The sequence below is a fragment of the Tiliqua scincoides genome, chromosome 1 (assembly GCF_035046505.1).
Source record: "Tiliqua scincoides isolate rTilSci1 chromosome 1, rTilSci1.hap2, whole genome shotgun sequence".
In the NCBI taxonomy this organism is placed as follows: Eukaryota; Metazoa; Chordata; class Lepidosauria; order Squamata; family Scincidae; genus Tiliqua; species Tiliqua scincoides.
The window spans coordinates 256,081,068-256,104,453 of NC_089821.1; the positions used below are offsets into that span (position 1 = coordinate 256,081,068).

The 23,386-nt window shown below is 40.3% G+C and overlaps 1 protein-coding gene across 1 annotated transcript in view; it reads right to left on the reverse strand.

Annotated features, from left to right (window-relative positions):
* Positions 1 to 260: 260 nt before the first annotated feature.
* Positions 261 to 23,386, reverse strand: part of PPP2R5A (protein phosphatase 2 regulatory subunit B'alpha) — an 81,112-nt gene continuing 57,986 nt past the window's right edge. Inside the window, 12 exon segments of the mRNA XM_066619812.1 lie at positions 261 to 2,094; positions 2,096 to 2,203; positions 5,775 to 5,876; positions 8,442 to 8,569; positions 8,655 to 8,774; positions 12,394 to 12,444; positions 13,106 to 13,159; positions 15,373 to 15,481; positions 17,199 to 17,258; positions 20,477 to 20,607; positions 21,651 to 21,743; positions 23,063 to 23,164. Coding sequence (XP_066475909.1) covers positions 2,058 to 2,094; positions 2,096 to 2,203; positions 5,775 to 5,876; positions 8,442 to 8,569; positions 8,655 to 8,774; positions 12,394 to 12,444; positions 13,106 to 13,159; positions 15,373 to 15,481; positions 17,199 to 17,258; positions 20,477 to 20,607; positions 21,651 to 21,743; positions 23,063 to 23,164 — 1,095 coding nt within the window. The 3' untranslated portion in view covers positions 261 to 2,057.

The following is a 23,386-nucleotide window of genomic DNA, read 5'->3' on the forward strand; positions in this document are numbered from 1 at the left end:
AAATGCTGAAACAGCTTCTCTTGATACTAAGTTCCCCACAGAAGGGCTCATTTAAAACAAGACCACAGGCTAATCTGCATTCAGTTCGTCAGCTTCTTTCCCTCTCAATTTGATAGCAAATATGTGGTTTAGTTCTATACTTATGGTTTCAACATGTTCATTAATGCTGTTTGTTGGAATACCTTTCTAGACAACCCGCCAACACAGCAACCTTCTGTCCGACACAATTTAACTACAAAGATGGTAATATACAGCACTAATTACAAACATAAAGACTTTATTGAATGCTGCTCAATCCCTCAGTCTTTCAGTACAAAACCATTTTCCACACAATTGCAATGTAAGAGACTTGGAATGGTACTCTAATAGAAAGATCTGCAAAAAAACCCCCACCTGATCAAGTAAAAACAGACAAGAGTTCTACAGTCAGCTATCCTCATCTTAAACAACTGCACTGTATTTTCCTTAAACAAAAAGAAAACTATTTTGTCACAGACTGTTCATATCTGGATAGGAATTGTACAACCAAGCCATAATCTCGTAGAGTCAATTCAGGAGAGAACCGCTATGGCATGTTCCGCAAGAACTTCAGGGCTAGGATTAGGAACCTCACCTAAAGGCTCAAAAAGAAGTTCCATCCTCGGTTATAGGATTAGAAGCATAACTACAGAATGCCCCAGACATGAAAGCTACGTGGGAAGCAAGACAATTTTTCACTGAAACTTGATGTTTCCTCTGTATCCTTTCAAAAAGGTCAGATAATGTGTGCTGCATCAGACTTTTCATGTGTGCTTTATTTAAACACATCTTCCCACTCCATGACTCTTAGAACACGCTATACCAGGGGTGTCAAACTTGTTTCATACAAAGGGCCAAAAAGCATTCATGGTGGTGTGCTGTGAGCCAGAAGAGATGTCATTAAGCAGGAGCTAACAGCATTAAGCAAGTGATGACCAGAAATAAGCACTTTTTCTCACTTCATTAGCTGCAAATGACAGAAGAGAAAATATGAAAACCATGATCGTATTTTCAAGATACAGAAGAGCCCAACTGTCATGCAGACCACCCTTTCAACATTGCCACTTTGCAGCTCAACAGCAGAGAGGTGGCCTGCAAAGCGATGCCTCAGCAGAAGCAGCACTGCTGAAAAGATGACCTACATGAGCAGCATCTCCCTTTCTCACCCCTCTAGGTCTGCCTCTTGCTCTGTACTGTTCCTCGCCTTCTGAGGCCTATTTTGGTCTCTCCTTCCCAGCTCTTTGGCAGAAGCAGCACGATTGAAAGGACAATGCTGGGAGAGTAGCAGTCTCTGGGAGAGCAGCATCATGCAGTCTGCCCTTTCAGTGGTGCCACTTCTGCCAAGGCCTTACATTACAGCTCAGCAACTGAAAGCACCTGATGATGGTACTGGTAGAATGCAATAATCACTGGGGCCAGCTAAAGAGCGTCCGGGGCTGTATTCAGCCTGCGGGCCTTATGTTTGACACCCCTGCTCTATATAGCAATAGCCCTGAAATCTGTGGCAGTGTAATGAGCAAATGTGCATCTTATTCAGTCACAGAAGTAAATCTATCTTGAAACCCAATTTTATGCAAGTTTACTCAGAAACAAGCCCCAATGAGTTCAATGCAGCCTTCATTTCATTTGAGAAAATACAGCACAGCTAGAAGTCTCTTCCAGAATCTCAGCCAAAGCCTGCAGTAATGTGAAATGTACATTGGGGGGGGGGGAATATAAAATAGCTGACTTCTATGCCTATGTGCAACACAATTTTTTAAAAAAGAAAAATTCAAGTCATAATTTTTCACCACTCCCGTAATTAAATCACACACATCATGGACTACGCATTTTTGTGAAATGTCAGAATATAGCAATGATTAGACACATTTACAATATGCTGTGGTAAATAATGTCACATTCAATTACTGTATTTCAGTTCAAAAATTTTCATTTACATTTTGCCGGGGGGAGGGGAATGGCCATTTCTAATATACTGATGAGGTTTGTCTTTGCATTTTTTACATATTTAAAAAAAACCTGTGTATAAAAGGTTTGCCTCACAAAGAGAGGCTGTCGTTCTTATTTGGCACTTGAATCAATTGTAGAGGACATGTTCTCCTGCTGTTCAGCCAGAGCTTTCTTTAGCTTTAGTTCCTCTAGCTTCATCCACAATTCTTCTCTTTCAAGCTCTTTCTTCTTCTCTCTGCAGAAAAGCAAAACAAATTGTGTCACTGACCATTATGCACTACATCCAGTTTCACAGTAATGCAGGTTTGGAGATTAACTGGATTATCTTTAGCATGAGCTTGCATAGATTCTACTATATGCCTCTGAGAAGGCAGGAGGTCTGGTCTAGAGGGTAGAGCCTCCATTTGCCTGAAGATAACATCCGAAGGTCGCCAGTTCGAGGCCACTGGCACCGTGTGACCTTGAAGCAGCTGACAAGCTGAAGCCGAGCTATTCCATCTGCTCTGAGCATGGGAGGATGGAGGCCAGAATGTGAAACCAGATCAGAAAGAAACATCTGGACTGTTGTGGTTCTTGAAAGATATAACCTTCTTTCAATTGTAAAAATCCCTACGGGGATTTAAATAAGCCTGCCTATGTAAACCGCCTTGAATAAAGTCTTGAATAAAGACCAAGAAAGGCAGTATATAAATACCTGTATTATTATTATTATTATTAGTAGTAGTAGTAGTAGGAGGAGGAGGAGGAGGAGGAGGAGGAGGAGGTGGAGTGCAAACAGCAACACAATACAGGAAACTACAATAAATCTCAACTATATGAGCAATACCACAGACACTCGAGCATAAGTCGATCTCACAAATAAGCTGAGTGCAGGTTTTGAACAAAAAATCATGGAAATTTATGACCCTCAGACAAGTAGGGGGAGGTTAAACTTAAAGAGGTGCCTGACTATAATTTATTTATTAGGTTTATACTCTGCCTTTCTCCCCGAAGGGTACCCAAGGTGGCCGATTTTGATTTTAACCAAGGTCGGAGCCTGAAAAATAATTGGTGATAAATAATATTACCAGTACAGGTTCAGCCTTGTTATACACAGTTTTTTTCTACATGGATTTGACAACACGAATGGCCCCGCAAATGAGAAGGAATGTGCTGATCCCTTGAGAAGGGGAAAAATGCACCCCTTTAAAATCACAGTTCAAAAAAACTGCCTTTTACTGTTGCAGAGAGACAGTCATACAAGTGATTACAGGTATAACCTAAGCAGCCACGGATTTTTCTATCTCAAAGCTGATGAGAAGTGCCCTTTAAAGGAAAACAGTTGTTTAATAATGCCAGAGAGAGCAGCCAGCTGACAATCCATCAATCATTCTCTCTGCAGGTTTCACTCCTCCCTTCCCCCTCAGCATGTAAGAAGACTAAATGGCAGCAATTATCACCTTCTCCGTTCTTTCCTCCTTGCCAGGGCCCCTGGTGAAGGGAGGGGACTGCTGCCACCTAGTGAAGCCTGAGCTCCTAGAGATAGACTGATTGCCTCTATGTGCATTACAAAGGTCATCAAGGCTGTTTTTAAATCACCAGAGCAACGTGACTTTGTTTTTTAAATTGATTTGCTATAGTGCATTTTTTGCCATCCACGTGAGTTCTTGGAACTGAACTTTCGTGAATAATGAGACTCAATCTGTGATTGTTACCTAAGAACTGTACAATCTGATTTGTTAAAAATACAGTAAATGATCATAAGATAGATTTTTATTCATTAATTATTTTAATTCTGGTCTTCACAACCTTTTTGCAATCACTATCGGAGTAAGTGCACTATAAATAGCATACCAGTAGAACCATTATATTAATCAAATTCCTCTTTAAGGTGCGTGGTGTGTTAAGACAGAGGCTCTACGTATAACATACAACGTAACACACAACTGGGAGTGTGCAATTCAATTCACAGTGGAGAGAAAAGCAATCAGGAATGAGTGTGAGCAAGTGCAGCTACACAAAGTTGCAACCTGATTTACTCAGAAGTAGACCCTATTACTTTCCATGGGTGTTATTCTCAAGTACAGTCTGATTTGTTCAAAATATTGTAAAAGATCATAAGATAGATTTTTATTCATTAATTTTTGTTAATTCTGGTCTTCACAACTTTGGGCCTGGGACTTTGTTTCAGATGTAAATGAGGATTACATCCTGATGTTTAAAAAACCAGACCTCTGCCAAACATTGCAAAATGGTACAGAAGGGAAGAGTGAAAATGTTAACTTTGGCTCCAGCTTGTCCTGGAGACTAATTGTCCTGTAGCCTGATTGAAAGGGGGAAAAGAATCTGAGCCTCACCACTGTTTTTGAAGAGATTAACAAAATGCTTATGCAGTACTGTGTGCTATTCCCCCTTTGGTGTAATGGAACAGCCCGGAGGGAGGGAGAGAGGCAAGAACTTATTCTCCTCCATGTCCTTTTGTTCTCCTCTGGGTTTCTCCTGGCTGCCGCAACATGCCTGAATAGCCCTGACCCGAGTGACCCACAGATAAGGCGAGGAGGCGATCTAAGGTTGATTTATTGGTAGAAATTTCTTATAGGCAGGTATCTACAGTATATACTATACTGTTACAATAGCTTTCTAAATGGGAGACAATTTACTTCGGCAATGCAAGAAGCACTTTGGTTTTGTTAAGGTGAGGAACATGGCCAGCCAGGTTAAATAATTCCACCTCTGAGGCCTGCTGCTTGAATTTTCTCAAAACAGGGAATCTATCTTCACGGATGGACAGAATCTCACAATTGTGAGAGTCTGCTTTCACTTGCTTTTGGTACATGAATGAATTGTATGAAGCAAATACTAGACAATTTCTCATGAAAACATCTGGTATAGCAGTTAGAGTCAGACCAGCACCTGGGAGACAAAGGTTGAAATCCCTACTCAGTTATAAAGCTCAATAGATTTACATAGCCATTACAATACATCAGCTCTCTACTGAAAGGGAAGGATGACAAAGAGGCCTCTGGGATATCTTTCCATTCCCATGTTGGAAGGAAGCCTGAGAGTGACACTGGATTGGTCAAAGACAGTTTTGCTGCCAAAGTTTCCAGTTACCCACATAGCATTCTTCTCAGGAGGCTCAGAGACACATGCTCTCCTACAATGCTGAGGGAATTGGCCAGGGGTGAAGAGTGGGAGGAGGAGGAGGAGAGAGAGAGAGAGAATGAATTGCAATGTGTCTGAAGAGCTCCGTCCCAAGCAGACTGACTAGGGAGGGAGTCGCCCTGTGAACTGAAGAAGCTGGCTATATCTTATACAGATAAAGATCACTTGATTGATCTTTATCTGTACTTGATTGATCAAATATGATTAGAAAAATACTATGATCCCTTAAGAAAAATATCATTTAAAAACATACCAGTAATTTTTAATGTAATTGGGCACTATGAGCTATATGGAGCATAAAACTAAAATAGCTCTTACTCAGGGAGTCTATAACTTATTGTCTAAGTAGAAGCCCTAGGAAAAAACAAAAGAGGGAAGACAGGATTGGGTAAAGAAGAAGCAAGGGCTATAGAGCAGCAGGTTGTGCAGAAAAAGTGAGAAACCGTAGTCCAGGCATGGACCCACAGAAGAAATGGATTTGTAGAGAAAGTCTGTTTTGTTTGTTTTAAGGAAAGGAAAATGACTGCTAGACACTGGAGAACAAGTTTATTGCTTAAGATAAACTGGCTGTTTTGCTGAGCAATGCCAAGTTAGCCAATGCTAACAACAGGGGACTGCTTTCAAGGACATTCTACATAGATAAAATAAAAAAAGTAAAATACCTTTGTCTTTCTGCTTTATAAGAGCTTGTGAGTTCATCAAATAGTTTTCCGTTCATCTCCATCAGCGTTTTCAGCACATTATACACTAATGCTACAATGGTTCTAGAACAAGAAGTAAAACACCACAAGTTAAGAGGCATGCATGATGACTGATTTCCAACATTGTCTGAATGTCTGACTTCTGCTTGCATTATGTAGTAACTTTATGTAGAGTAAGTAACAGCAATGTAATATGAGAGAGTTTTAAAACAAATGCTTTCTCTCAAATACATGCAGCTTGAGGACTTTTAATGTGTGCACTGGGTATATCTGGCTTAGTCACTGCCTGATTAATGAAGCTTGAAAACAGCAAAGTGGCTCCACCTAATCCAACTACACTGATGATTGCTATAATAAATAGCTCCAAGGTCACAAGAGGCTAGTATAAATGAAAGGACAGTATTGTAATGTAGTGTCTATCAAAACAGTTATTTTCTCTAAGAATATTTATATATCACTTTTCAATAAAAAAACCTGGAAGTGGTTCACACAGAAAATCAAAACAAGCAGTCCCTTGTCCCAAAAGGGCTCACAATCTAAATACCAGAAATACCAGCCAACAGCCATTAAAAAAAGACACAAAGGACATGCATCAGATCTAAACAGATACTGCAATAGCAAAAAGCTAATATCATATTCTCATGTACAGTATTTACAGCACAGTTAGAAATGAGGTGAGGTTTCTCTGCTCTTTAGACTTGAGATTTGTCTGCAGCTTTCAAGCATAAAACTTGCTTGCAAGATGAACCCTCAGCTGAACCAAAATAATTTGTTTTTAACTTTACCCTGCATTTTTTTCCTGTGACACTCCTCATAGAAATGAAAGACATTTTGCAATAAGATTCTTCCCCACGCCCACCCCAGGACGTCAACTGCCCACAGTATTCACTGGCATGGTGAAAGCATATCCCCATTACCCAAGATGCATCACAGTAACCATTCACAAAATGACAGCCTATAGCAACCATTTCCAAGAGAAAAAACAAAACTAAGAATCACAACTTTAAAACAGAGCAGAGTTCCCCCAGTACTCTGCCATCATACACCTCTGACAAAAAAAATCATGGCGTGGAAATTTTTCAAACGAAATGCTAGCAAAAGAATTCTGGAATCCAAAATAGAAATTCTTAGCTGATTTATCAAAGAAACTTTCTGAAGCTTCTTCATAGCTTGAAACCACTCTAAGTTAATACTTATTTAACATTCAGTTTTCATATTTAGGAAGAGTTCAAGATTGAGATTTCATTCTTGGGCGGGGGGGAGGGGAGAGAACACAATATGTTGGGAGAACAGATTCCCCAACAAGTACGTAGACTGCAACATACTGGAGGACCTTATTTACACTATTCAGCCTAATTTATTTACAGTTTCACCTTTTCAATTCATGAGAAAAGATATTCCAAAATAACTGATTTTAAGAAGCATTACTCCTGGCAGTGTTCAAGAACCAATTTCTACCTCAAAGTCTACACAATCAGCTTCCTCCTCCTAAAACAGAGTGGTTTTAAACAAGATATGAAACCTCAAAGCTGTTATTTTATCCTAGGAGTAATAAAATATGAGTACAACTAACAGTTTCACACCTATGGCAAACAGCAACAGGAGAAAGGATTTCATGGGAAAAGGATTCCACAGTTCAAATCCTAATCAGTTTCCTCCACAACTTTAATCTTAAGAGAAAAAAATGCACTACTGCATTTCAAGTCCTATCTAGTTTCACCCTTGAACACATTGCAGTAGTCACTTTTCAGAGTCCATATCCATAATGATGAATGGATTCGACAATGACAACCTTTATTCACAAATAGTTCATGAAAATAAACCTTAAACACAGTTTAATAAAGGACAATATATTACATTTTAAAAGCAAATAATAGGTATGTTATGCTTATGTTCCTTCTTTTTCGGATGTGCTCATAATGCAAAGGGTGTGATTATTCTTTTAGGGCGCAATCTATCCTGTGCTGGAACAGGCAAGCCAGGAGGCTTGTGCTGTATCCAGTGCAGGATAGGGGCCAAAAGCGGCTCAGCCAGAGTCAAGGGGAAACAGAGGCAAGGGAGGTTCGGTGCCTCTGTCAGCACGGAGGCTTGTTCCAACCTGTGGAGGCCAGTGCGTCTCTGTGCGCCGACCTAGTCGACTCCCAAAGAGGCGCAAACGTGCCTTAAAGCCAACCCAAGCCCGGGTCAGGATTGCTCCCTTACTCTGTAAACCATCTTGTGAATTTGGATAGTTGAAAAACAGTATGTATTAATAATAGTTACAATGAAGGCTCATAAGTCACTATTACAAGAAGTTTTTAAGACAACAAATTCATATGTAATCTTATTTCAGGACACTGCTGTGATTCGGCAGTTCTAGTTCCATGCAAACATGCTCTTTTCATTTTTACTCAACAATTTTAAATCATCATTATTCCAAGAATCTTCAAAAGCATGCATTCTATTCCATTCCATTGTATACATTATTCATTCTTTTACCACACATTTGATTTCTGGTATAATAATAGGGAGCACCTCCTTGAACTGAGTATATGTACAAAAATGCTTTTCAGCATGAGATTTAAGACAGAGGATAATAAAGTAATTATGCAAAACACTTTAAAAGACTGAATAGTAAAATGTACATACGGATTCCAGTGTTCTTTGGAGATCTTGTATAAACTACCAAACATAATTGGCAAAATTGTATCAATGTTCTCCTCAATCAGACCAAGAATGTATTCATTATTCCAGAAGTACAAAGCCCTTTCTGCAACCTGAAATACACATTATAGAATATCAAGACTATGAAGTTGGGTAGTACCAATTTTAAACAAAAATTAAAATTACCATATTATATACCTGAAAGTGTGAACTTGACACACACTTAGCTATCTGTTTAAAGAGAGGATCTTGTATTTTTCTAAACTGCGTTGGCTCTATTACATCAAGTATTTCTTCAATTTCACCTAAAAACATGACCTGTTAAAAAGAAAATCATTTAGACAAAAGTCTGTAAAGTAATACTTCGATTCTCTCTCTCTCTCTCACACACACACACACACACACACTACTGGTTCCCAACCAGTGGGTCTGGGAACCACAGGTGGTCCGCAAGATCCTGAAAAGTGGTTTGCAAGGCCTCATGAAAAAAAAAACACTTTTGATGACTTCCAGTGTTTCGCTGAGCAAGCAGTACCACAAGGACCACCAGAGAGGGTGAAGAACAGACCGCCTGTAGCTGCAGCTGGCAGGCAAAAGCAGAAAACCACAAAACTTCTCTATAAATAATAAATCTCGAATAAGTCTTTTCTAATTACAGGCAGCTTGCTTTATCCATGGGTTTGGTACCTGCATTACCCACAGGTCTGGGGAGCTGTGCTCCTCTCACCTCTGGAGGCTCTTCTGAAGCGTGCAGAGGCCATGGGTGGATGTTAGCAGCCTCAGGTGAGAGGAGCACAGCTGAAACCTATGGTTTTGAATATCCATTATCCAGTGGATAATGAGGGCCACCTTACAAATTTAAATGTATTTTTTTGTGTGCAGAGGTAGGGGGTTGCATGTGGTCCACAGCAATTCCAGTTTTTGCCTCAGTGGTCTGCAGTCTCCTAAAGGTTGGGAATCATGGCAGGAAAGAAAGCTACAGATGTGGAAATGAACAGCTACTTTTTCAAGCAACTGAGATTCAGCTGTTCCCTACATATTCTCCTCCATTGCGCTGCAGGAACTATAGCACTCTCCCCTTACCACCCATCTTTGGCTCTCACTTCCTCCCCACCCCTTTTTTAAAGCTTTTTCAATCAAGTCTACAACCATGGGTTATACTACTACAGCAACTACATAAGTGGCTGGGGGTGTTCAATCGGCAGGGTGGGCACACCTTTTTATAGATTTTCGGCTGGCTTAGAGCATTAAAAACATGCTAGCCTCACACAATTACTGTTTTAAAGGTCTTGCTTGCATTGGCATTACCTGTGTAAACACCAATTCAAATTAAAGGTCAAATAGACAGTACAGGAGGGTTCCCCACCTATACACTTTGCCCACAAGCAGAACAGTGCTAAAGAACAAAAGGAAATTTTAAAGTACAAGCATTCTCTGGCAACTTGGACAACCACAAGTTATTAATCAGAATGGCAAGTACAGTCATTGCTGGAATTAGCAGAAGCTTCAACCAAGACTCAATGTGTTCAGGTGTAAACAACTTCACTAAGACAGATCTCTTTATCCCTCCCTCAGTTTACATAACTTGACTGAACTACCGTATTTATCGGCGTATAACACGCACAGGCGTATAACACGCATCTTCATTTTAAGAGGGAAATTTCAGGAAAAAAATAAGGGTAGCTCAGAACTTTTTTTTATTAATATTATTACCACATATAAGGTAAATAATGTAAAAGGACAGTAAAAGCAACTGTTTTAACAAAAGAAACTTGGATATTTTGTTTTTACAAAAGTTTACTCAGAAATCACTATCTGGGAAACCAGGAAACTCTTCATCTTCACTGCTATCTTCAAAATCGCAATGAACACTGCTGCTTTCACTGCTACTATCTTCATAAATCAGCTCATCTTCTTCACCATCCAAAGCATTACTTATGCCACCTCACCTCAATCCCTCCCCCTCCCCTCCCCAAAGAAAGGGTCTCCACTTACCATATTCATCAGCTGCCAGCGGCTGTGATAATATGCGGCGGGCGCAGCGCTGACATCACGTCACGACGCTGCGCCGCCGCTAGGCACTATTGGGAACGGGATCCCTTAAAGAGGATTCCGTTCCCTGGACATCGGCGTATAACACGCATACATCATTTGCCCCCTATTTTCAGGGGGAAAAAGTGCGTGTTATACGCCGATAAATACGGTAAGTGCAGAGCAATGGCATCACTAGGGTTTGCATCACTTGGTGCAGGAGGCCAGCGCGTCACCTCCATGATGGACTTCCTCCCATGCAAAGAGTGGAGCAACACCTCAGGTGGTGGGCATGGTAATGCCCCATCGCACCAATCCCACTGGTTTTTTTGGTTATAACTTTTGATAGAAGAGATATACTTCAACACAGTTTGTTTCATTGCATTTTGCATGAAGTTAAACTTTGAATGATAGTGTAATGATTGTATTATTTGAAAATACCAAGATTTAAAAAATTTTGGCCAGCCGTGGTGTCACCCCCCACTTTGCGTGTCACCCTGTGTGGCCTGCACCCCTTGCACTCCCCCTAGCGATGCCACTATCACACACAGGCTGCCTGCCCCCCTTCTACTACAACAGGCAACTGTGTGGTTCTAAGGGACTCTTACTTCCAGATACTAACCAATCTGGACCCGAGAGAACCCAAACTCCTCCAAGATCAGTAAAAGAAGGGTAATTTATTTCCATACAATCACTTTAAACACATAGTATTAAGAAGGTACAACGATCAACGATCGTTGGCTCAACGATCTCCGACACTCTTTCTCTCGATACCGAGCTAAACAAGTGCATCGGTAAAGCAGCTACCACGTTTTCCAGACTCACAAAGAGAGTCTGGTCCAACAAGAAGCTGACGGAACATACCAAGATCCAGGTCTACAGAGCTTGCGTCCTGAGTACACTTCTGTACTGCAGCGAGTCATGGACTCTCCGCTCACAACAGGAGAGGAAACGGAACGCTTTCCACATGCGCTGCCTCTGACGCATTCTCGGCATCACCTGGCAGGACAAAGTTCCTAACAACACAGTCCTGGAATGTGCTGGAATCCCTAGCATGTATGCACTGCTGAAACAGAGACGCCTGCGTTGGCTTGGTCATGTTGTGAGAATGGATGATGGCCGGATCCCAAAGGATCTCCTCTATGGAGAACTCGTGCAAGGAAAGCGCCCTACAGGTAGACCACAGCTGTGATACAAGGACATCTGCAAGAGGGATCTGAAGGCCTTAGGAATGGACCTCAACAAGTGGGAAACCCTGGCCTCTGAGCGGCCTGCTTGGAGGCAGGCTGTGCAGCATGGCCTTTCCCAGTTTGAAGACACTTGGCCAACAGTCTGAGGCTAAGAGGCAAAGAAGGGCAGCCCATAGCCAGGGAGACAGACCAGGGACAGACTGCACTTGCTCCTGGTGTGGAAGGGATTGTCAATCCCGGATTGGCCTTTTCAGCCACACTAGACGCTGTGCCAGAACCACCTTTCAGAGCGCGACACCATAGTCTTTCGAGACTGAAGGTTGCCAATATAAAATATATAAGAAGGTACAGAACAATATACCATGCAAATACTGGCAGAATAAAGTACTTAAACTAATAGGAAAACTCTAGCTCTCATCTAATAGATCTTTCTCCGTAATACAATCTAGGTAACAACAAAAAGCTTAGCAGAACACAAAGCAGCTAACTTCTCCCTCACTAGCTGGGCGAGATTTTATAGGATAGCACAACTCACTCCTACCCCCTCCCAATTCAGTCTCACAGATGTTTTTAAGTTCCCAATTATAGGCTCAACTGCCCCAAGTCAAGGGGAAAAAATCTTACAGTTTACATTTAAAGTTAAATAGACCTAATCCCAACTTTTCCACAACAGCCACTGGTGCAGAGCACTAGATATAGAAATGGGTAAGACTGACCTCTTTCTGGCTGCAAGTTTTTGGCCAAAATTTGAGCAATCCTCTGATGACCTTACAAAGATACAAAATTAAAACCAAAGTCAGAACATTACTAGAATTAAGACTTGAATGCACAGGGAATAAAGAGAACAAATGTTAATGTCTACTACTGACTATAAATGAGACTGTTTGATCAATATTTTGACTTGTGATGATACTTTTGGTTCAACCATGTATCAGAGTTTGGTAGTTACAAAATTTTAAAAGGACAATCCTCAGAATTATTACATTAAGCAACTTATTATTAAAACAATTCTTGTATGCCTTTCTTGGAATTAAGTCTATTTTGTCTTTGAAAAGCTATACCTATTTCTTATTTGCTTGGCACAGTTCATCAAGCAAAAATTGGCAAGTATCTTCCATTCATTTCAACAGGACATATACAGGCTTCTTGCTTGAGTTCCACTGAAATAAATATTAGAGTCAGACACTGCCCACTTCCAAAATACCCACATCCAGACTGCATGTCAACAATAAGCTCTTGGCGGGAAATCAGAGTGAAGCCTCTCATGCAATTAATATAAGATTTGATAGAATTTATGGTTATTCAGTGGTCAACTAGCCCTAATGGTGAATGTTCATATTAAAACATCAAAAAAAATTATATTTAAATGTAAACTGAATATAACCACACCAAAACAACAAAAATGCTCAAAATGGGTAGTTTACTTACTGGCTCTGTTAATGTCATATCTTTCTCCAGGAACTGAACAACACAATAGGCCAGCTAGAATTCAGGTAAAAAAGGTTTAACTGTTTCCATTGGTAAGAATATTGCTTCAGTCTCATTTATTTCAAAGCATGCACAATACTTTGTGAGCCATTCATAATTATTAGAATTATAGAAAGTTACTCAAAATTGGATAAATGCTGCACCTGAACATGGAAGACCTTGGATCAAATTGAGACCTTGGGCTCATACATTCTCTACTGCCTTCATAGTAGGGAAGACTGAATTACTGCTCCAGGAAGCATTCATTTAAAGAAAACTTATTCTCATAGGATCAATGTGGATATCCCACCTCCAGGATCTCCTGGTTTGATAGTTCACTTCTCCCCTAGTCAAGTGTACAGAGGTGGAAGTGTACCAGCCCAAGGATTGCCTCCAATCTCTCTGTAGAAGCAATCGGATGCATGCAAGAAGAAAACAGTCAAAAGTGAAGCTTAGATGGTGATTGATACACTACTTATACACTATTACCATCTAGGCTGCACTTAAATTTGCTGCCAGTTCTTCATATTTACTTGGAACATATCCATCAATGCATAGAGTACCTAAGCGATTTCCTGATATTTCTGTGGGCAATATTGAGCAATTTTTTAAGTGATTCTACTTTTGACAACTGGGCAAGATATGTCTATCATATGTGAAAATGCTTTGCATCATCTCCACTTCTATCCCACTTTTTAGCAATACTTCCACAATTTTAAAATGGCTTAAATGTCTAAGCTCATACCCATCACTCTCAAATAAACCAATTTCTGAATTCTCAATGTGTTTGCAGGCCACTTAAACAGCACCCTTGAAGGCTCTACACCTGTGTTGCTGTATATTCAAGGGGCATTAAAAACCTGGATGAGTCTTGAGGTTTTGGATTTAAATTGCCTCTTATATTAATTACTATTATTACAAATATCTCAGTATACCAGCTAGCATCAGACACTTGCAGCAGGCAGTTGCAGCAGGGGCGGTTAGGGTATGTGTGAAGAGGTACACTGATAGCAGTCCTGTCGATATGCCCTGAACAGACTTTTAAAATAATTTTACTCTAGTACTCCATTATAGAAATTAACAAGGCAGCTAATGAATACAGAGTCACAATGCAACCTTAAACAAAACCGCATCAGAACTAAGAAACAGCTGCAGCATTTCAACACTATAAAGCAGCAGAAAAAGCAGCATGTTTGGCTTCTTTCCAAAAGTCAGACTGACAAGTGGACAGAAGGGTGGCATTCCAGGGGAGTGGTCTTTACAGACATTCACCCTTAATGCCTTCATGTAATAGGTAAATTATTCCTGTTTTAATGGTGAGAAACTTGCTCAGGTCATGCAGCAATCTATTGTAGAGCCAAAACTAAAGGTCCTGTCTGCTAGGTTGATTTCTTTTTTTAGGAAGTGCAATCTACAGGTCACATCTAAGGAGTACTGTAAATTCAAAGAACTGATCAAGTTCTTCAGGAAAAATATCTATACACTAGACACAGGGCGCAATCCTATCCTGCGCTGGAACAGGCAATTCCAAAGAGGCTTGTGCTGTATCCAGTTCAGAATAGGGGCTATAAACTGCTCAGCCAGAGGCAAGGGGAAACATTTCCTTACCTCCGGGTAAGGGCCGCTGGCCCCTATGGGTTTCCTCAGACTTGTGCCACTTCTTGGAGCTTGGAGCGGCTCGGAGCTGCTCCGTTCTCCCCAGGAACATAATTGCCGGATCCCAGCCCCGCCTCCTGCTCCTCACCCACTCGCCCCCAGGGCCACCCACCACCCACCCTCGCCCTGCCCAGGAACGTCTCCCTCCCGCCGACCTGAGCTGCTTGTGTTGGTGCAGCCATGCTGACGCAAGGCGCTTGGAGGAAGCCGGTGCAGAGGCTTCCATCAGCCTCTGCAGGCCGGCACTTCTCTGAGCACCAGCCCGGCTTCCACCTGAGGAGGCACAAACATGCCTTATGGCATGTTTACGACCCTCCTGGGCCGGCACAAGGGACTTGTGCCAGCCCAAGTCAAGGGCTAGATTGTGCCCACAGTAAGGTAAACTTTTTCACTGGTAAGCAGTACATGTACCACATGAAGCATTTAAAAATCCTGCACAAACACACTGTTAGCCACAAGATAGGCTGATGCGGAAACTCAGACCAAATAATCAGTATATAGTACTCTAACTGATCAATAGCACAATATTTCTGCATTTACAAAAATCATCTGATTCCATCTAACAGACATACCTGTGCATGAAATAAAGCTAATCCCTTTGCAGTATGCATGGGAATAAGAACCTTCATAAGGAACTGTTTATGTTCTGCTTTCAATGGCAATGCAAAACCATTGATAATACTGAAAAACACAAGTTAAACAGGAAAGCTTATTTTTGTTTTGAAGTTTAAAGAGTACAGTATTAGTCAAATGTACAGTGAATACTAAAAATTTAGCACAAGATCAACTGAGCCACCCAACACATAAAATTGGAAGTCTGTGCAGTTTTTGTGAGGTCTGGTAATATTAGTCGCTTCATAAATGTGAAGCAGCTACAAGAACAGCTCTGATTCAGTTTGCCTCCAGAGCTATAAAGACTGTTAAATTTTTAATCCTGTTACTGAAGATGGAGTTGATGGGGCAGTAGATTCCAGGCAATGAGTAACAAGTCGGTGCCCCCCTTGGCAATCAAATACACATCTTAATACTCTTCACCCATGGAAAAGCACTTTCTATACAGGTCCAGCCTTATTATACACGGATTTTTTATACACGGATTTGACTCAACACAAATGGCCACTGCAAATGAGAAGGAATGTGCTGATCCCTGGAGAAGGGGAAAATGCATCCCTTTAAGATCAGTTTAATAAACTGAACAGTCCTTTTAACAATAGCCTCGTTAATGAGGGGGGGGGGGCAGCTGGCTGACAATCCACCAATCCTTCTCTAAAAATTCCTCAACAATAAAGCCCTTTTTTGCTTTAACACTGTTTATTTGGACAGTATTTTATTTTGAATGAATTTTCCCTGCATAAGATATACCATGCAACTGAACAACAGAACTATAAACTTTAGAAAGAGGACAGACATCATGGGCTATACATGGGCTACACAGACAACCTCTGTTTACCAGTTATCCCAAAGCCACAGCATCACAGAGCATTTGGACAGATTTTGCATATGATACTAATTAAGCAGGGTAAGGATTCACAATCTGCTACTGTGACACTGTAGTTAGGGAGTGATCCTGAGGTTCATCTGAAACAGTTAATTAGTGAATTAGCTAGATGCAACTGGAGATATAAAAGCTAACACAAAGCAGAAGCAAAACCCACCCAACATTCAGGGCGAAGCTGGATGCAGCTGACTAAATTCCTGGGTTAAGGACACAGTTCTGTTCCCCAATCTCACAGAATGCAATTCCAAGTTCAGTAGCAAAACGAGTTCTCCATGTGAACTCTTTCATTTACTTCTCCATAGTTCCTCTCACTAAGAGGTGGAACAGGAGTCTATATTCATCCATATATTTCATATGTTGCTGCTCATCAGACACCCCACCCATCACTTCTTTCTATGTGTTTAAACAGCTGCCTTTTCACTCAGGAAAAAAAAAATCAAGATTACAGCTCTTCAAATCTAATTGAACAGACCAGTCCAGCATTTTAGCTCAGGACCCACATTTTAGAATAATAATCTGTCAGAACGCACCAGAAGTGATTTCATTAACCTGGAAGTGACGTCATCAAGCAGGAAAATTTTTTAACAATCCTACCCACACTTTCCCAGGTGTAAGCCCCATTGACAATCATTGTTAAAAGCATATTGCAATGTAGCCTGTTAAAAGTACAGATCTCCCCAAATGTAGTCACATACCACATTGGCATCAAGCCTAATATACTAAAAATAAAATACTGAAATGAAGGGGGACACACCTGAAATTAACTTGTGACCCACCTGGTTTGAGCAACAATGATACTTCCCAACCCACAGTTTGAGAAACAATGATATAGACCAAATGTTGTCCCCCCCAAACTCTTTCCTCTACTAAGTTTGCCAATAAGCTGAAGAGTAAACCTACCTTCCTAGTATCTCAAGTAGCTCAGCAACACCATTGAAATGTTCTGTTTCATATATAAACCTGTTAATATGAAGTCAATATGTAAGCAAAACGGAGACAGGAAATAAAATTTGAAGCTTCTTGTTTTAGATTTAACAGCTTAATCTGGCTGCCTGAGTTTCAGGCATCACTACTGCAATCCTAAAATGCATTCAACAGGAAACATCCCAGCCCTATCCCAGATTTTAAATGCTGAGGTGCAAATGGAGGACTACACTGCAATAATATACGATAAATACTCACCTATAAGTCAAGAAATTTCTGCCAATAAATCAAGCCTAAATCATCTCCATGCCTTATCTGTGGGCTACTCAGGAGTCAGAACTATTCAGGCAGGTAGGGGAGAGTAAGAGGACAATGCAGCAATAAAGGGCTATTTGTCTCCAGGGCAACAGGAGCATTAGTCCCTGCAAGCTGCAGCCAATGTTAACCCTTTCACTCATTCCTCCTGAGAAAAATGTAAGCCAGGGATCAAGGCAAATCAAGCAAGTCTCATTCTCTTTTATCACAACTCAACCCTTCTGCACCATTTTGCAAATGTTTGGCAGATGTCTGGTTCTTAAAACACCTGGATGTAATCTTCATTTCCATCTGAAACAAAGTCCCAGACTACGGTTTAGTGCGCTATTACTTAAGAACACCACCCATGGAAAGCAATGGGTCTACTTCTGAGTAAATCAGGTTGCAATTATGTGTAGCTGTGCTTGCTCACACTCAGTCTTTGTTGCTTGTTTCAGCTGTGAATTGAATTGCACACTCCCAGTTATGTGTTATATGTTGTATTTTATATGTAGAGTCTCTGGTTTAAAACACCAGGCAAAGAAGGATTTGATTAATGGTTCTACTGATAATGCTGTTTACAATGCACTTACTCAGACAGTGATTGCAAAAAGGTTGTGAAGACCAGAATTTAAAAAGTTAACGAATAAAAATATATCTTATGATCTTCTACTAAAAATTTTAATAAATTAGAGACTGTACAGTTCTTAGATAACAATTACTGGTAGGTTATTTTTCAGGATCTGGCCTCAGATAAAATGAGACAAAATTAAGGTAAAAAAAACCCGTTTAACCCTCCCCCCGACTTATCTGAGGGTCAAAGAAAATTCCATGATTTTTAGCTCAAAACCTGTCTTCAACTTATCTGATAGATCAACTTATACTCTGTACTGCCTTGTAGTGAAGCATCTTGCAAGTGCTAGAACAACAGCTGCCAAGTTCTATCTCATTTTTCCAGAAAAATAAGCAGAAATCACTTCAGAGTGCAACACTGCTCTAGCATAAGAGGCAGGTGGATTGGTTAGGCATTTATGGAGCTGCAGCACCTAGTTATATTGCACCAAACATCAGGTTCTGCTTCAGGCAGCCATTCCCAAGTTTCCATTTAGTTTATGTACAAGACTCTTCACCAGCAACTAGATCCTATTAATTCCTAAGAGCTTAAAAGAGAGTAGATATGAGAGAATGCTAGCCAATTCTTTTTTTTTTTTAATGTGAAAAAAGATGCAAATTGCACGAACATGGGCAAATACAGTATTTTCTCCCTGCTTTCTCAAAATCCCCTTTACTGTAACTCAGGGGTGCTCACACTTTTTTGGCTCGAGAGCTACTTTGAAACCCAGCAAGACCCGGAGATCTACCAGGGGGGAAGGAAGCGTCTGACAGACACCCCCTTTAATGTATAGAGCCCCTGCTGGAGTCTAGTCAGTTTCGTTGCTGCATGCCTGAAGAGCAGCTAAAGTGTCAGTTTCAGTGTCAGTTTAGTGTCAGCTAAATATGTCAGTTTCGTCTAGTCACTAGACAAAACTGACATATTAACAGTTTGGAGAGACAGGGCTCCGCGATCTACTCATTTTGCCTTGCGATCTACCGGTAGATCGCGATCCACCTATTGAGCACCCCTGCTGTAACTGTTCCCAAAGTCCTAAGTGCCATGACCTGCCATGCTCTATGGTGGGTCAGAACCAAATGTTCAATGCTGCACCAAAAAGCCTTGCTTGGAGTCCCCAGAGGCTGCTTCCATGTTGTGCCGTCTGCTCCATTGGCATATGTGGGTCTCAAAATACCTTTTGGACATGACAAGTAAACTAGAGGTTGCTTCTTGTGAATCAGAAGTAACTTCTGACTGTGTCCAAGAGCCATTCTGAGACCTGCAGATAAGGTTTTTGGGTGCAGCACTGAGTTGTGACCCACAGTTTGGGAAATGCTGCCTTTACTGCATATAAACTGTATATGGCATGATAGCAAGGAAAGCAGGACTGGTTTTCAAGGCCAGACAGAAACAAGACTGGTTTTGAGAGTATGCTCCTCAATCCTAATACAGCACATATTGGGCTGCACAGCACAGAACTGTATTGGGCTGAGCAATTTCACATGATAAGCACATACCAAGTGTTTCAGTGGCAAAGAAATGCCTGCATTACTGGAGCCTTTCTAAATAAAGTATTTGAATCTATAGTTTTTAGCTTCTTAAAATGCACTTTTCTGCAAAGTTTGCAGAAGGTGTGCAGATGTCTACAGTATTATGCAAGACATACTCATTACTAGTAGTACTCTGATAAATGGATGATTGTATTAATAATGATGTTTAGATTTTATCACACTCCTTTTCTTTTTCTGTGAGGAAAGGTCCATCATGATGCTAGGCAACATGTGTGTGGACAGTCCTGTGTACTTTAGGAATCCTTATATGGGTACACTCTCTCTCACTAACACAGAGGAATGAACGGAAAAAGCAAAGGTGTCGTTAGGATGGGCTCAAAAACAGCTGTAGACCACGGCAACATGTCTGAATCGAGGTCAGGTTTTGTTCCCCTTTCAACAGTGTCCCCAAAAATGCAGCCCAATAGAACACTTGAAATTAAGTTAAATTTGATGGGACTCGCTCCAGATAAAACGTGCACATGGGTTTTCAAAAAGGCTGCACATGCCAATTTAGGCAAAAAGGGTCCCCCTCCTCAGATACCAATGTGAGTAAAGGGACAATGTGAGAAAAGAGACAACTGCTTCTTTTTAATTACATCATTTAAAGCCATTATCTTCCTTAATCCTATAATCCAAGAACAACCTTTTTTTAATCCCTACTATACAGATATGAGAATTCCTTTTTAAATCCACATGTGTAGAGCCAGTAGACTAGTAAAACAAGTGGTTTAGTAATTTTCCTAAGCTAGAAGCAAGTAATTTTTACTCACAAGCATAGAATAAATGCTTTCAAAGTAGAACTCCATATAATATACCTGAGAAAAATATTGTTGATTTGTTTTCTGATGAATGCTCTTAATCCAAGGAATTTGCCATAAATTCGATGAAGCACTGTTTTTAGGAAGTCACGCTCTCGTGGATCTTCACTATCAAAAAGCTCCAACAACTGTTAAGTAAAGTATTGCTTATTACTTCAGGTACAGTAACACTCTAGTTAGAATTTATTTGTTTGCTTTCTAACACAATTCCTTTTTTCCCACCAAAAAAATTAAGCACAGAACCATAGATGTGTTATAATAATCACATCACACATATACACAAGGTAAGCAATGCAGAGTATAACTACAGGTCCAGCCTATTTATAACATGGATTTTTTATACACAGATTTGACTCAACACGAATGGCCCCTGCAAATGAGAAAGAATGTGCTGATCCCTGGAGAAGGGGAAAAATGCACTCCTTTAAAATCAGTTTTAAAAACTGAGCAGTCTTTTAACAACAGTCTCCTTAATGAGAGAGAGAGAGAGGGCAGTAGGCTAACAATTCATCAATCCTTCCATCTCCTTCGGATCCCTCCCTTCCCCCAGCACGTGAAAGAAAGGTGATCATTTTGCATTGGTGAAGGGAGGGGCTGAGTGAAGTGCTGATGGATTGTCTTCTTAATGACTTAGAGTCAAAAGGTCAGCAAGGCTGTTTTTCAATCACTGGAGCAAAGAAACTGTTTTTTAAATTAATTTGCTATAGTGCGTTTTTTTTTAATCCAAGTGAGTGCTTGGAATGGAACCCAGGCAAATAATTAGTCTTAACCTGTATAAAAAAATAGCAGAACTTAACAGTGTTAAAGGAAACATCCTACAAACTGGTTAGGGCACCACCTATTATTAAATTACTACATCACAATACATTTCCATGTGTGGAGGCTGGTTATAATTGTACATATTCATAGTAAGCCAAGTGAGTTTGCTGAATTCTGTGGGCACAATCCAAAGTCAGGAATAAATTCTACTGGAAGTGGGTCTTTGCTAAAAAATTTTAAGAGCTAATATTTCACTGTGACTCACCTTTAGTTAACTTACGCTGAAATGAGCCCAAAATCTCTAAACTAGCTCAAATGGTAGCATAATTCATGCACCACACATTTCTTCCACAACACAGTGATACACAATCATTACCTTGCAGATAAAACAGAATTTCAGATGTATATTTACCTGCTGTACAAATTTTTGGTCAATATGACGCTTTGCAATGCTAGGCTGGAAATCAGGACTCTCTAAAAATCGCAGTAAAAATTCATACACCAGCTATGAAAGAGTAAAATGAAAACCTATATTTATAAATTCAAAAATTCCAAAGAGAAAAAGAACATTTACTAAATCAAGGGTCAACTAGAAGAGAAAGCAGAAGCATATTTCAAATAAAATTCAATGGGTTGAATCCAGAGAGATCCCAGCATAAGCAGAAAGTACTTCTGCTTGCACATGGGTGGCAGAGGTTACATGATTTCAACTGATAGTCCCTCCATGACATTCCTTGTCCCAGAGAATCAACTTTTTGGATCCTATAGGACTGTGGCAGATGAGGTAAGCAAGAAAAACTAGGGTTACACAGACTGTGTTGTAGCCAAGTGATTATGGTTAGCCAAATTGCTCCGAACATCCCAAATCGCTCGGGCAACCAGGGAGACCACCTCTTTTCCAGTACCTACAGTGAACAGTGGCTAGGCTCTGTGCAGACATGATTGCTAATCTAACCTTCATTAAAAGATCAGGAGCATCATTCAGATCCATGTGTGAATCCTCACTTACTCCTCTTCACTGCTGCTACATCTCTCCTTCCCTCTCATGCAATGTTTAACCATGGTTAAATGTTAGATCTGCATCAAACTCAGCACTAATCATAGTTAGATTTAAACCAGAGAGTTTAAAACCACAGCTACAAGTGAATTTCATACTCTGGTTTAAAATTACCTATGGTTACCCAGCTAAGGCAGAGAAGAGTCAAATGGTCAATCATATCAAAGGCAGCAGAGAAATAAAGGAAAAAGAGTTAGACGTGGCAGAGGTGTAACTGGTAATATTTACTAAGATCACTTTCAACAAAGTACAGTAGATAGAAGCCAGCAGTTCATGAGAGAAGTGGAAAAGAAGTTAAACCAGCAAGCTTTCGCACAGAAGCGAAAGGTAGAAAATCACATGATAGAGCCAGCAGATAAGCCAAACAAATGCTTTGCTGCTGTTTTAAAGTGCGGGTACAAACACATGCACAAATATGCAAAGTTGCTCAGGCATGCATAGCCTATATTGCACTTCCATAACTGCTCATACATTACGTCATTTTATTGTATATAGCCACAGATCATTAAATAAAATACACATTCTATAGTAAAGCAGGGAACAAACCTATTATCCTCTATACACAGCAGGATATTATAAGTAAAAATCACCTAGCTACTGTGAAAAGAACATTGCTGTGTGGTTGCACCTTACTATCTGATGAAAATACTGTATTTATCAGATAGAAAGGCGCAACCACATTGCTGGGTACTAGCACACTGTTAGCAGAAAATGTTAACATAGCATATTATAAAGTAGAAATACTTATGTGAAAAGGAAGAAGATACCTGTATGTGGGGCCATGAAGCTTCCAACGTGGGCTCATCTTCTTCTGGATCAAAATCTGGATTTTCACTTGGTGGAAGTGTTCTGAAGATATTAGAACTAATCTGGGGAAAAGATTCATTTTTAACACTTAATTAAATTTACTTTTACCAATATAATAGTCACAGTATATTTATGGATATTCAACCTTTCATTCCACAACTCAAGTACTGCATGTGCAAGTCATGTGAATATATAAAGCTGCCATACCAAGTTAAGTCACTTATCTACTGAGCATGTCCAACTAACCTTTTCTGGTCCTACCACCAAAGATCCTTTAATCAGTA